Genomic DNA, 13,116 nt, shown 5'->3' with positions numbered 1-13,116 from the left:
CCATGTGGAAAAGGGCAGGGCGCGGGTACTGAACGGACCGTGACGGACCGGGGAGGAGATTGGGGCGTGTAGGCAAAAACACCTGGCACAGGAGCTCCATGAGAAACTCCTTAGCAACCTCAGAGAATCCTTGGCTGGGGTTTCGAATTATTTTCTGTTAGCTATATATTAAAAGATGGGGAAAAAATTTATGCACATCCTTTGGGAAGGGAAAGGTCTGTGAGCACACACAGAGCACTTATCACAATCCCTGGGGAACCTGCAGCCGCCAGCAGTTACCACCATCATCCCACACACTTCCCATTCCCAGGAATGTTTTCCCGATTCCCGGGATACGGGAAGGAGGAACGGAGCCCGGTCAGTTCCGGGGTGCGGTGTGAGGGATGAAGGAGAGGAACGGAGCCCAGTCAGTTCCGGGGTGCGGTGTGAGGGATGATGGAAAGAGGGACGGAGCCCGGTCAGTTCCGGGATGCGGTGTGAGGGATGAAGGAAAGAGGAACGGAGCCCAGTCAGTTCTGGGATGTCGGTGTGAGGGATGAAGGAAAGAGGAACGGAGCCCGGTCAGTTCCGGGGTGCGGTGTGAGGGATGAAGGAAAGAGGAACGGAGCCCAGTCAGTTCTGGGATGTCGGTGTGAGGGATGAAGGAAAGAGGAACGGAGCCCGGTCAGTTCCGGGGTGTCGGTGTGAGGGCCGGGGGGACGCGGCGGGCGTGGCCCGCGGGCACCGCCCCTGAGAGACGCGGTGGGCGGGGCCCTGGCTCGCTCGCGCCCGCCAATGGGGAGCCCCCGCGCCAAGGGGAGGTGCCGCAGCGCGGGGGCGGTGGCTGCCAATCAGCCACAATAGCCAATCAGTGGGAGCAATTTTGGTGACGTCATCCGGGAGGGGGCGGGGCGAGGAGCGGTGACAGTGGCCCGCGGCTGTATCCGCCTCTTATCCGCGGGCCCCGGCACCGGCAGCAGCTCCGGCACCGGCAGCGCCTCCGGCACCGGCAGCACCTCCAGCAGCACCAGGTACGGCCCGTCCGGCCCTCGGGGCCATCCCTGCCTCTCTCCGCGCCGCCGCGCCCCGGTTCTGCCCCGCCGCAGCCGGCCCCGTCGGCAAGGCCCCGGGAGCGCTGCCGCTGTGCGGGGAGCGGGGGTGTGACAGCCCTTCCCTCCCCTGTGCCTGTGTCAGCCCCGCTCGGCGATGCCACATCCCTGCCTCTGCAGTGTCTGACCGTGGCTTTGGCAGGGAGATGGCGAGCGGGATTTGATATTTCTCCGCTGGATTTATTGCTGTTCCCTATTTTTTTTTTTTTTTTTTTTTTGTTTGCTTTGCTGGAGAAAAGAAGGCTCAGAGTGAACCTTATCCCTTTCCACAATGCCCTGAAAGGGGATTATAGCCAGGTAGGGATCGGGCTCTTTTCCCAAGTAACAAGTGACAGGACGAGAAGAAACGGCTCAAGCTGTGCCAGAGGAGGTTCAGGTTGGACACAGGAGGAAATTCTTCACTGTAGAGTGATTTGGCATTGGAGGGGCTGCCCAGGGAGGTGATGGGGTCGCCACCCTTGGAGGTGTCCAGGGAAGGACTGGATGTGGCACTCAGTGCCCTGGGCTGGTGGCAAGGTGGGGACTGGGCACAGCTTGGACTCGGTGATCTCAGAGGTCTTTTCCAGCCCCAGTGATTCTGTGATAATGCATTTCTTGTCTGCCAGCCTAGGCAGGTGCTGAGCTGTTCCTGCTGTGCTGCTGGTCTGGCATGTCCACACTGATGTCCCCCCTGCTTGTCCCTTTGATTCAGCTGGAGGCTGCAGCTCCCTCTCTGCTCTTCAACATGAACCTGAGTGTTTCATGTGTTTGACAATATCCCCCATTTACCTCGGGGTGTTTTTCAGTTGTTAGATACATAAAACCATTCAGTTTACCCATGCAGTCTGCAGGCTCCTGTCTGGATAATCTTGCTCAACAGCTGAGCAAAGCTGTTCAAGTGTTTTACAGCTGTGTTTTGGGTGGTTATTCTGATGCAAGACCTCTTCCAGTTGGTGTAATTCCCTGGCCTCTGACTGCTGTACTGCCTGCTGCAGTGCACGATCATATTTCTCACAGTTGGTAATGAGTTTGATTTTATTCCATTTTGTTTGCTTGGGTTTTGTTCCTTATTATTTCCCTCCCCTTTCCTGAAATTTCTGTTCACCGTTTCTTGCTGATCATTAACCCCAAATTTTCCCCCTCCTTCTAACTCTAGATTCATCTGTAATTCTCAGCTTTACTCAGCTCTTCTCCATGTAATATTCCACACCTTGAATAAAATGATATGGCACAGTTTTCAGGGCAATTCCCTTCATACAGGAAAAAGCCCTTAAAAAAAATCTGATTAATATTTTCCAAAATGCAAGAATAAAAACAAGAACCTCAAAAATCTGTGATCCTTCATGCAGAGAGGTACCTCTGATACAGGGCAGATAAGACTTTAACTTCTTTGTACTTCTCATTTCAGGAATATTTGGAAAATCTCCAAAATACAGAAGCTTGTGACAGGATTAGCTGCTGTGGCATGGAGGTGTGCCAGGGGCTAGGATGTCACAGACCAATTACATTTTAGGGGTTGAAATTTTGAGTCATCAAAATTTTCTCTTGCACAGAGAAGTATTTGTCTTTTTTGTTTGCGAAATCCTGGAATAAAAATCTTGAAAAGTATTAACACAAAGGGCTAATCTTTAACAGCTGGAAACATGCCCAGAGTTGTGCTGGAATGGAGAATAGAGACTCTTCCTAAACACTTGAATTTTAGTAGATGGAGAAAAGTCTTTTGGCTTTGGTTAGAAGTCAGGAACAGCAAAGTAATACCTGAGGAGTCTGCTGAAAGAAATGCCTCTCTGTTCAAGGCAACACATCCAGGGTGTGGATTTTTTTTCCAAAATAAATTAGGGATAAATCCATGAGTTAATATTTCTGTCTTCTGCAAGCAGCCTGAAATAACAGCACCCTTGTGTAAGCCATCCTTGCACCCTCCTGTTGGTATTTAATACCTGTATTTTGGGTAGGTTTTGCAGTCTGCTTGTGTTAGGTGGTGCAGCAGTGTCCAGGCTGCTCAGCTCTTCACTGTGCTGAGCAGGGTGTTACAGGGAGGCTGCATTTGATAAACAGAGCACTTCTTGTCATCTGTGATCCTCCTCTGGGGATTAAACCTTTTGCCAGTTTGTAAGTGTGATGCTCTCTGAGACCAGAAACCTGAGCTTGGGGAACTCTTGGCTCTCTGCTGTTCCCTGCTGTGGGAAGAGCTTCCTCAAGCAGCTTTTCAAGTGCCAGCTCCCTTCCTCTTCTCTGGAAGTGCCTTTATATGGGGTACAGGCATGGAGAAGAAATCAAAGAGCATTTGCCTCATGAAATCCTACCCTCAGGTTATCCCTAGATGGTGTCAACACAGGTTATGTACTCAGGGGAGATTGCTGGGAAAATACAGACTGCTCTGATGATCATTAATATCTGACATATTCTTACTTTCTGTCTATTTTTTATCATCAAATTCTGGAAGGGTTTGGGTTGGAAGGGACCTTAAAGCTCCTCCAGTAGGGACACCTTCCATTGTCCCAGGTTGCTCCAAGCCCCAATGTCCAGCCTGGCCTTGAACACTTCCAGGGATAGCCAATATCATGATTTCTCTGGTAGAAAATGGGCATTTCAACAGAACAAGAAAATGGGTGAACTTAACTTTCTTACTGTAATTTATATTAGTAAATCAGAATTTAAGGCACAGTGAAAAAGGAACATTTGCAGGAAAAATGATGTAACTAGTTCATAGACTTGCTGAGTCACACAGTTTTTTTTTTCTGTAAGTGTAGAGAACAGAAGAAATGACTTGTTTGATGTTAATCCCCTTTTAATTTATACTTCATACAAACTTTCCTGGCTGAATTACAAAATACTTGAGGAACCTGTAATCCTGGCAGTAAAACCACTTCAATCATGCCAGACATTTCTTCTGAAGTGTTCTTAGTACTAATTATGAACTTTCTTTCTTTTTTCCCCTCCAGGTCTGTGTCAGAATCCCTGAAGTCCATCATGCTTTCCAAGCTAAGCCGTTCCCAGGGCTTTGCTGCTCTCTGCAGAGGTCTCCACTCCTCTCTGAGCTCTGCTACCTCAGTGGCTCCTAAAAAAACCATTCAGGGATCTCTCTCCTCTGATTTAATCTTTGAACGTGAGGCAAAATATGGTGCCCACAACTATCACCCACTGCCTGTTGCTCTGGAAAGAGGAAAAGGTATTTTATTTAGGTTTTTCTTGGTGGGTTGTAGGTGGGATATGTTTGTGAATGAGATCATGGCAGAATGATTTTCACCTGATAGATTTCTGAATCTTTGTTATTTTTGTTTTTTTTTTTTGGTTGGATTGAGATTATTGATGAAATAAAGTCAGCTAATTGTTGATTAGAGAGCTGGATCATTGTGCATAAGGGCACCTGAAAAAATTGTGGAATCTCTAAAATGATTTAAAGTGTTCATAATTTCTAGAATAATTCAGCAAGAAAATTTTCAAACAACTTAATTTCTTCTGTTACCTTGTGTGGAGAGGTTTAATGTGAATGTGAACATGAAAAGGTGCATTGGAATATAAGTGGGCTGTTCATATATTATCACTTAATTTCAATTTACTCTGGTCTTTAATTACATTTGAGGAGTCTTTTTTTTGTCTTGTGTCTTTTTTATTTTGTGTACTGACCACAGGTTTGTTTTCCCAGGTGTTTACGTGTGGGATGTTGAAGGTAGAAAGTATTTTGACTTTCTGAGTGCTTACAGTGCAGTCAACCAAGGCCACTGCCACCCAAAAATTGTGGATGCTCTGAAAGCCCAGTCTGAAAAGCTGACTCTGACATCCAGGGCATTCTACAACGATGTCCTTGGGGAATATGAGGAGCTAGTCACCAAAATGTTCAATTATAACAAAGTTCTTCCCATGAACACAGGTAAAGATACATTTTGTTTCCATTTTAGTTCTTGTGTCTGAGATTCAAGGCTTGTGTAACATTTTCTGATGGCCTGTTTCATGTGCAAGGCTGACAATGGGGCTGATTTGTGTTTCAGGAGTGGAAGCTGGAGAAACTGCCTGCAAACTGGCTCGGAAATGGGCTTACACTGTGAAAGGAATTCCAAAGTACAAAGCTAAAATCATTTTTGCAGGTATGGAAATGTGTGTTATGAGCTGAGGGCTTGAGGATCTGGACACTGGGTTATAGGAGAAGCACATCCATGCTCTTTCAATCACTTAAAGTGCAATATTTTTTATTCTGAGTTGTTCCTGCTGCCACACCTCTCATGGATTGCTCAATAGGGTTAAGCTGCCCTGTTGGCTTTACCTGCATTCTCCAGGTCTTGCAGAAACTGGCACTAACCCAGTAAAGCCATACTGGAGCCTCCATCATATAATCAAAGTAAAAGCAACATTGCTAAAGGAAATAATGAACCCTGATTCTCTGTTGGGATATTTCCTCCCTTTACCTGCCTGCCCTGCTTGGCTCTGTAACAGTAAGAAGTTATCAGGCTCTGAAGACACTTGTGATTTTTTGGAAAAAAAAAAAAAAAAAAAATTAAAAAAATATTATATTTAATATTCCATGGTTACAGATAAAGAAATTTTGTTAATAGTAATTTTGTTTAGTGGTTCTGCATTTTAGGAAACCTCCCCGAATAAAGTTTACTATTTAAATACTGATCTTTTTTTGTAGCTGCAAATACTGTTTTTAACTTCTAGTACACATAGTAGACATAAATAACATTATGCAGCACTTATGAATTGCAGTGCATACTTGAATTTTGCTTTATGGTTTCTGGAAATGAATATTTTATTTTTTTTTCCATTTCTTCTGGGAATTTTGTGAACAAGTATTTCTCCTTTTTTCTCTTCTCTATATATTTAATTTTGCTCTTCAGTCAACTTTTAGTAATTGTTTTCTCATTTTGATAAAGGGGATGTGCTCCCCATTTTGGCAGGAAAAAAGCTCTTTTGGATAGCTAAGAAATGACTTTGAACATGAGTTTAAAGAACTTGACACAGACTCTGCTGGACATTGAGCTATGAAGGCACTGACCCCCTTAATCTTCCTTAGTCTTATCAGCACCTTACTATTGATTAGTGAGAGTCTCTTGTTTTAACTGAATATTAAAATGAGGATATGATTATCTTGGTAATGGACATGTCTGCTCCTGGACTTTTTACCTGATGTTTCTAAATAAAATAGTGCAAATCACACTTTTTTTAGATATATAAATAGTTTCTTCCTGAACTTTGAAATGCACAGAATTATATTTTCTGATTTGGGTTTATTGACAGCTTTATTTTTAGGATTTAAATCATTAATGGTGTTTATTTCCCCCCCCCCTACATTTTGTAAGTAATAATTCCAATAAAGCTGAATATTATCAGTAAAAAGATATTATCAGAGTTATTTTCAATTTTCCAGACTACTAACAAAACTTAAGGAAATTATTTTGTACAGTTGTCAGGTCTTAGAGTATAATTTTCTTTTGTTTTTTGACATGTGGAGTGTATTAATGGGATCAATATAAAATGCTCACAGTCAGGAGGATGCTAATATCTTGTTAGATAACCCTTAAAATTCATCACCAAATGGAAAATGTGATGTCCTTTAAAGTGTTCTGGATCCTGGTCAGTTTTGTAACAATTTTCCCATTTTTTTTTCCCAGCTGGCAACTTCTGGGGCAGGACAATGTCTGCCATCTCCAGTTCTACTGACCCATCCAGCTATGATGGCTTTGGACCCTTCATGCCAGGATTTGAACTGATCCCATACAATGATCTACCAGCTCTTGAGGTATTTGACATTTTTTTGTTTTCTTGCATGAAATAATTTAAAAATGTTTCTTTAGGAAATAGCAAAGAAAATCAGAAGTTTATAGTTTGAAACATGCTTTGACATTGATATATCTGTAGGTAGATGTATAGAAGGAATGTGTATGTTAAAATTATGAATTATGTATAGGGAATGTGGGTAAGTTCTGCTTTGGTTTTGATTTTCAATTATGCTTTAGGATGGGAAAGGAAAACTCCATGATCTATTTAATTTCCCAGCCCCCTGGTCTAGTGGAAATGTCCCTGCCCATGGCAGGAAGTGGGATGGGATGAGCTCTAAGGTCCCTTCCCACCCAAAGCTCTGTGATGCTATGACTAGAATTCACTGCACTTGCAAATATTTATTTCCAGTTTCACAGCATCCTTAAAACCATGCCAGGCTGCTGTTTCACTTTCACAAGCTCCTGAAATGCCAGTGATTCCCAGTATTTCCCTGGGTTTTCTGAGATTAATCTTGTCAAGCTTTTGGGGAAGGGACCTTGATTAGGTACCATTTCTGTGAGTAAAAACCTCTGTATCTATTGGTTCTCCTTCATACAAATTGGAGATTGAGGGATTATAGGACAGAGCTGCTTTTCTCCTTGGTGTTGGGTTCTCTCAGTTATAGCTGCAGTGTGGAAAAGCTTGTTCAGGTTTGAATCTACATGGTGAAAGGCCTGCAAGTATTTAATGCTGAATTCATTCTGCTCCTGGGGCAATGCTGAGAAAAGCTGTAGCAAATTCATGCTGGGAATCATTAGATCTCTTGTGCCTCGTGGACTTCTAAACCTTTTTGAACTTGATAGTGCAGGAATGTACCTGTGGACTTTGCTTTAAGGTGAAATTGTTCTGGAGGGGCTTCATTCTTTTTTTGTTTAAGGGAAGAGTTGAGCAATTGTTTGTATTGCATGGGGTAATATGAAACTGAGGCTATTTCTGAGGTGATTATGAACAGATCTGATAAACTGCTTGTCTGGGTTTGCACTTTGCAAGGTTTGTCCCTTGCCAAGCAAGCACAGCAGGTGATTTTACACTGCCAGCAGTGCCAGAGCATTGGAACTGAGCTGGCTCTCAGAGAGAGCTGCCTGACAGCAATGCTCTTCTCATCCTTTCAGGCAGAGCACCAGGGCTACAATCAGCTTCTGCTCCCTGTATTTTCTGTGTTTGACCTGAGTAAAAGCTTTTTCTTTTTGTCTCCTCTCCCAATGTTGCAGAGGGCCCTTCAAGACCCCAACGTGGCAGCTTTCATGGTGGAACCAATTCAAGGGGAAGCAGGTGTGATTGTTCCTGACAAGGGCTACCTCACAGGAGTGAGGGACCTCTGCACAAAGCACAATGTGAGAATTCACTGCAACATCAAACATTTAACACTTAACACTACACACTGTGTCTACTGGCCTAACTTCTAAGGTCACCCTGCTATGCAAGGTGTAGAACTTTACATGCTATTTAATAATTCCCTTTTCATTCAGTGGAATAATGCAGGGATACTTCTTGTGTTTCCTGGTAATATCTCACTAAAAAGTACTTCTTAGCACATTTATCACTATTTCTTACTATTGTCACTGATTTAAGTTCCTAATTAATATTTTTCAACTGGATTTATTTTAGATTACTTTAACTTATCATTTCTTTTCCACATTATAAGTTTCCAATTACCATGACTGTCCAGGACCTTTGTTGCTGATGTGCATAACTGCTACCAAGAATTAGTAACAATAATGGTCACAGAATGAAACACTGAGGAATATGATTATCAGTGATCTCTGATTCAAAAATCAGGGGTCTCTGTTCCAATGGAATTCAGATTCCTAATTTGTAAGTGCTGCTCATAATTCTTTACATATCTTCAAAGGAAGACATTGACATATCATTAATAAAGTTGTCTTCATTATTGCTGTGATACCTAAAAAAAAAAGTATTGTTGGAATTAGGGTAGGAATGAGAGTGAAAGTAATTCCCTGTTCTGTTTGGATTTTTCTTCTCTTTAAAGGTTCTGTTTATTGCTGATGAAATACAGACTGGTTTAGCCAGAACAGGGAAAATGTTGGCTGTTGACCATGAAAATGTGAGACCTGATATAATTCTTCTTGGAAAGGCCCTTTCTGGTGGCTTATACCCTGTGAGTACCAAAGAAATACCAATAATTTAAAGTAATATCAAATTACTCAAACATTTGTTGGGTAATTTTTTTTTTTTTCCCTTAGTCATCAACACTGAAAATCTGCCAGTTGGAACAACAATAACTCTGATGTTTGTTGTGCTTGGAAATTGTTGTTTGCAAGACTAACTGATTTATGACCAGACTTGAGAGAGACATAATAAAATAATGGCATACCAAATATTACCTTTATAGCTGAACAATTGGCATTATTTCATTTGTCTGGCATGCCTGCATGGCTGATTTTATCCTCTTGGAGTGACTTAAATTCCTGCTGATTAGGCTGGAAATTACAATGCTTTGAACTATTTTGGCCAACTGACAGGATTTCTGAGTTGTTAAACCAAGTATTGGAGTTTAAACTCTTGAAACAATATTCAGTTTGGAGAAATTCCCCTCAGCTGTGATAGAAAGTTGTGTTACCACTATATCTAAGTGTATTTAAGGGATTAATTATGGGATTGTCAGATCTGCTATTCTGTATACAGAGCTAGGAATGTAAATGTAATTTCTCACCATAGGCTGCAAATTTCTGAGCTCTGAGGGAAAGTTTGCTTCAAAAATATTAAAGTTTCCTTTATGAATCTGCTGCCCTTCCCATTTTAGGTCTCAGCAGTGCTGTGTGATGATGAAATCATGCTGACCATTAAACCTGGTGAACATGGATCCACATATGGAGGAAATCCATTAGCTTGTCGTGTGGCAATGGCAGCACTGGAGGTTTGTGTGTGGGGATAGAGATCTGCAGTCCAAATTCAAAAGGATCTCATGATCTTTGCTTAAATCAATGGTATTATTTTTCATGCCATGAGTAGGAATCTAGCTTTAAATAAGGATGGAAAATTGGCAGTGGTTATCTACAGATCATAAAACAAATTTTCAATTTTTTATTGGAAACGTGTTCTAATTTCTGTGTTTTTATGATCTTAATGTCTTGAATGCCAAAATAAGATTCATCTAGGGGAAGTTTCAAGGCAATTACATAAATTTGGTCAAATACCTTCAATAATTTCATGAAGACATTTTGCAATTGGCTTATTTTACTGTATCAGCAGAAGCTGCTGCTCTGTGAGCTTGAGAACAGGTATGGATCTCAAACAGAAATTACAATGTCCTGTCCAGAAGGTGCAATTCAATTATTTTGTCATTGCTTAATTGACTTAATTACCTACATTGATGCAGGTCACACCAAAAACCTCATCACTACCCAGTACTCAGATTTAGACAGATAAAGAGCTTTCAGAGGTTTACTTACAAATAACAGCAAACAAAGAGCAGTTAATTTAGAATAAAATATCAAAGACATTATTATTTCTTGTAGAAATGAATGAGTAAAGGCTCAATACCAACCTGCTGGGACTCAGTCTGTGCAGGGACACTGTGGCTGCAACAACTTTTGTGTCTCAGCAGGATCAGTGTCATTATCCATCCTCCCCCTGGTAGATAAAATAAATGCAGTGCCCTTCAGCTGATTGTAGATCTGCCTTCTCTTTAGGTAATTGAAGAGGAAAATCTGGCCAAAAATGCAGAAATCATGGGGAATCTGCTAAGAAGTGAGCTCATGAAGACTCCATCTAATATTGTAACTGCTGTAAGAGGAAAAGGGCTCTTAAATGCAATCGTAATTCGGGAAACCAAAGGTGAGGAAATAAAATCAACTGCACAAACACAGCACGGGAAAGTATTTTTCAACTTGAATTGTAGGTAGGGGATAGAATGTAGATATGATGTTTGTGTTCAGAACATGGCTATAGTACTGTAGTACCCCCTGAAAATTGATTTAACTACTGTGTGCCATTTAAAATAGGTTTTTTTTAACTAAGAAAGGCCAAACAATTATTTTTAAATTATTTTAACTCTTTCTGATTTGATGATGTTCAAATCTGATTGTGACTCTGCCTCCCAGCAAATACCTTTATCTCTCCTCTTTGGAAAAGAGGTGTCCACATCTGGAACACCAGTGCCTGCCAGATTATGGGAGCATTGGCTGGGATTAGTTGTTTTCAGAAGAGTTAGAGAAGTGCAATGAATACAGGAGAGTACCAAGAAGAAAAAAGCTACTGATGGAGAACAAGTTTCTGGGGTGTAACCTTGAATTATATCAGAAATCTGAATATCTAAGGACAAAGTGCTGCAGGAAGGTGGTGTCATTTTCCACGATGATGTGCTGAAATCCAGGTTACATAAACATAACCTTATCTGAAGTCCTGTCCACATGTTCCCTTACTTCCTCTTCACATGGTTCCCCTTTTATTTTAAAGTCTGAGTGTCAGAGGAGCAGTGAGCTGAGATGAAGCAGGACTCTGTGCTGAGGCAAAGGGCAGCTCTGGAGCAGTGTCACTGTGCAGAGCTGCTCTGAGTCACCTCTTTGAGCAGCCTGCATCACCCCTTGTGGAAGATGTTACACTCCCTAAAGCATAGCCCTGGGATGCCATCCCATGAAACAAAGAAATTCCTTCAAACAAAACCCCCCCTCCCCTACTGAAAACCCCCTTATCTCTTAGGATTTCTATTGGCTCTTAAAGTTATGAGTTAATTGGTTCTTTTCTCACTTAGAGTTTTAAGATAATTGGTTAGTTTGTAAGTTGTAGTTTTTATTGGTTAGAAACTCAATCCTTTGGAAACCTATATAAAGTGTTTTGTTATCTGCTATAATTAGACCGTTGCTAGCATCTCCCTTCAAGGACAATAAAGTTATCCTTGGAACTTTGCAGCACGATCTCAAGCCTTTTGTTCTTCGCTAGTGAGTAGCTCAGGGTTCTGCATTTGGGGTTCAGAAGTACCTGGACTCAGGGCTGCAGACCCCGGGGTTGGAAAACACCCAACCCTAAAAAACCAGCTCCAACCCCTCTGCCAGCTGGCAAACAGCACCACTTTCTGACCTGTGCCACCTCCTGTGCCGTGCTGGGAGTGCCCTGCGTGCCCCCTGATGTTGTCCCTCCCTCCCTCTGCAGATTACGATGCCTGGAAGGTGTGCCTGCGGCTCCGCGACAACGGGCTGCTGGCCAAGCCCACGCACGGCGACATCATCCGCCTGGCGCCGCCCCTCGTCATCCGGGAGGACGAGATCCGAGAGTCCATCGAAATCATCCACAAAACCATCCTGTCCTTCTGAGCACACGGCTCTCCCAGGCTGCCAAGGGCTCTGTTGGCATCTGTGTGATGAAGGGCTGCTCTTGAAGCAAGCATCTCTCTCATTCCTTTTATCTAAGAGGACTTGACTATTAAAACATAGCTGGATCTTTAATTATAACGGCTCTGTAGAAAATACAGAATGATTTTGAAGACTTTCCAGTCTTGGAATACTTGGAAATGAAGTTCTGTATGTATTGAACAGCTAAGTTGGGATATCTGAGGGGAGATACCTATAGAAATCTGCTTAATTGTTATAACTCTTGGCCAAAGTTTGAAGTGTGATTTATATATATATATATATATATACATATATATTTTAGGTTGCTTTGCACTCTCCTATCACTCTCCAAAACATGGCATTTGGCAATTTTTGCCTCTCAGCAAGATGTCTGTAGGATGGAAGCACTTATCATTGTGGGTGAATTTGTGTTTTTCATGTGTAGCTTGAAAAAAAATTAGAATGCTGAAGGTTTGACAAACTGGGTGTTATGCTGGTGAACTCAAGAAGCATCGAGCTGTGTTCTGTGTGTACAATATTTTGATTGTATGACAAGAGATGCTGTTTTCAAGCCTGGTCTCAGTGTTTGGCTTTGCAATATTGTAAAATAGGTCTGAACATTCAGATCTGTTTTTACTGTTACAAAACTTTCAATCATCTGGATGTTTATATTAAAACACGTTTTGCAATAAAAAGATATGTTGATGTGCAATGAAAAGACCGAGTCCTCAAAAAGAGCAAACCTCATAGAAACGTGAAGTGTTAAATTTTTTTTTAGCTACTTTTAGCTGAACTAAACCCCAATTAATAACACAGTGCAAAATGTTCCCTTTGCTGAGCATAGGAGTTAAATACAGTCACATGCTTACACTGTGAAGTGGTAAATAATCCTTTGGGATTTGGAGGGCACCTAAGTTCATGGCAGTGACCCAGTGTGGTAGTTGGGGTGACAAAACATTTTCCTTTCCTTGCTTGGGTGAGACAGAAAGTTGTGTCAG

At 42.0% G+C, this 13,116-nt stretch overlaps 1 protein-coding gene across 2 annotated transcripts; it reads left to right on the top strand.

Moving 5' to 3' along the window:
• Positions 1-743: 743 nt before the first annotated feature.
• Positions 744-12,836, top strand: OAT (ornithine aminotransferase). 2 transcript variants are annotated; one of them, XM_079312256.1, is made up of 10 exons: positions 744-1,010; positions 4,013-4,239; positions 4,717-4,941; positions 5,060-5,155; positions 6,680-6,807; positions 8,039-8,161; positions 8,818-8,946; positions 9,592-9,705; positions 10,481-10,625; positions 11,940-12,836. In XM_079312256.1, the coding sequence occupies exons 2-10, from the start codon at positions 4,041-4,043 to the stop codon at positions 12,098-12,100; spliced, it is 1,320 nt and encodes a 439-aa protein (XP_079168382.1). In that variant the 5' UTR covers positions 744-1,010; positions 4,013-4,040; the 3' UTR covers positions 12,101-12,836. The 2 variants fall into 2 exon arrangements, 1 of the variants encoding a protein (XP_079168382.1); XR_013775078.1 differs by having other exon boundaries at positions 877-1,010; positions 10,481-11,327; positions 11,825-12,836.
• Positions 12,837-13,116: the final 280 nt, after the last annotated feature.

This window comes from Erithacus rubecula (genome assembly GCF_903797595.1).
Source record: "Erithacus rubecula genome assembly, chromosome: 9".
NCBI classification, from domain to species: Eukaryota; Metazoa; Chordata; class Aves; order Passeriformes; family Muscicapidae; genus Erithacus; species Erithacus rubecula.
This window is presented reverse-complemented; position numbering and strand designations above follow the sequence as displayed.

Coding starts and splice junctions, on each gene's coding strand:
- OAT (XM_079312256.1), top strand. CDS start 4,041: ATGCTTTCCAAGCTAAGCCGTTCCCAGGGCTTTGCTGCTCTCTGCAGA. Junction 4,942..5,059: donor AGTTCTTCCCATGAACACAG/GTAAAGATACAT, acceptor TTTGTGTTTCAG/GAGTGGAAGCTGGAGAAACT. Junction 5,156..6,679: donor AGCTAAAATCATTTTTGCAG/GTATGGAAATGT, acceptor TTTTTTTCCCAG/CTGGCAACTTCTGGGGCAGG.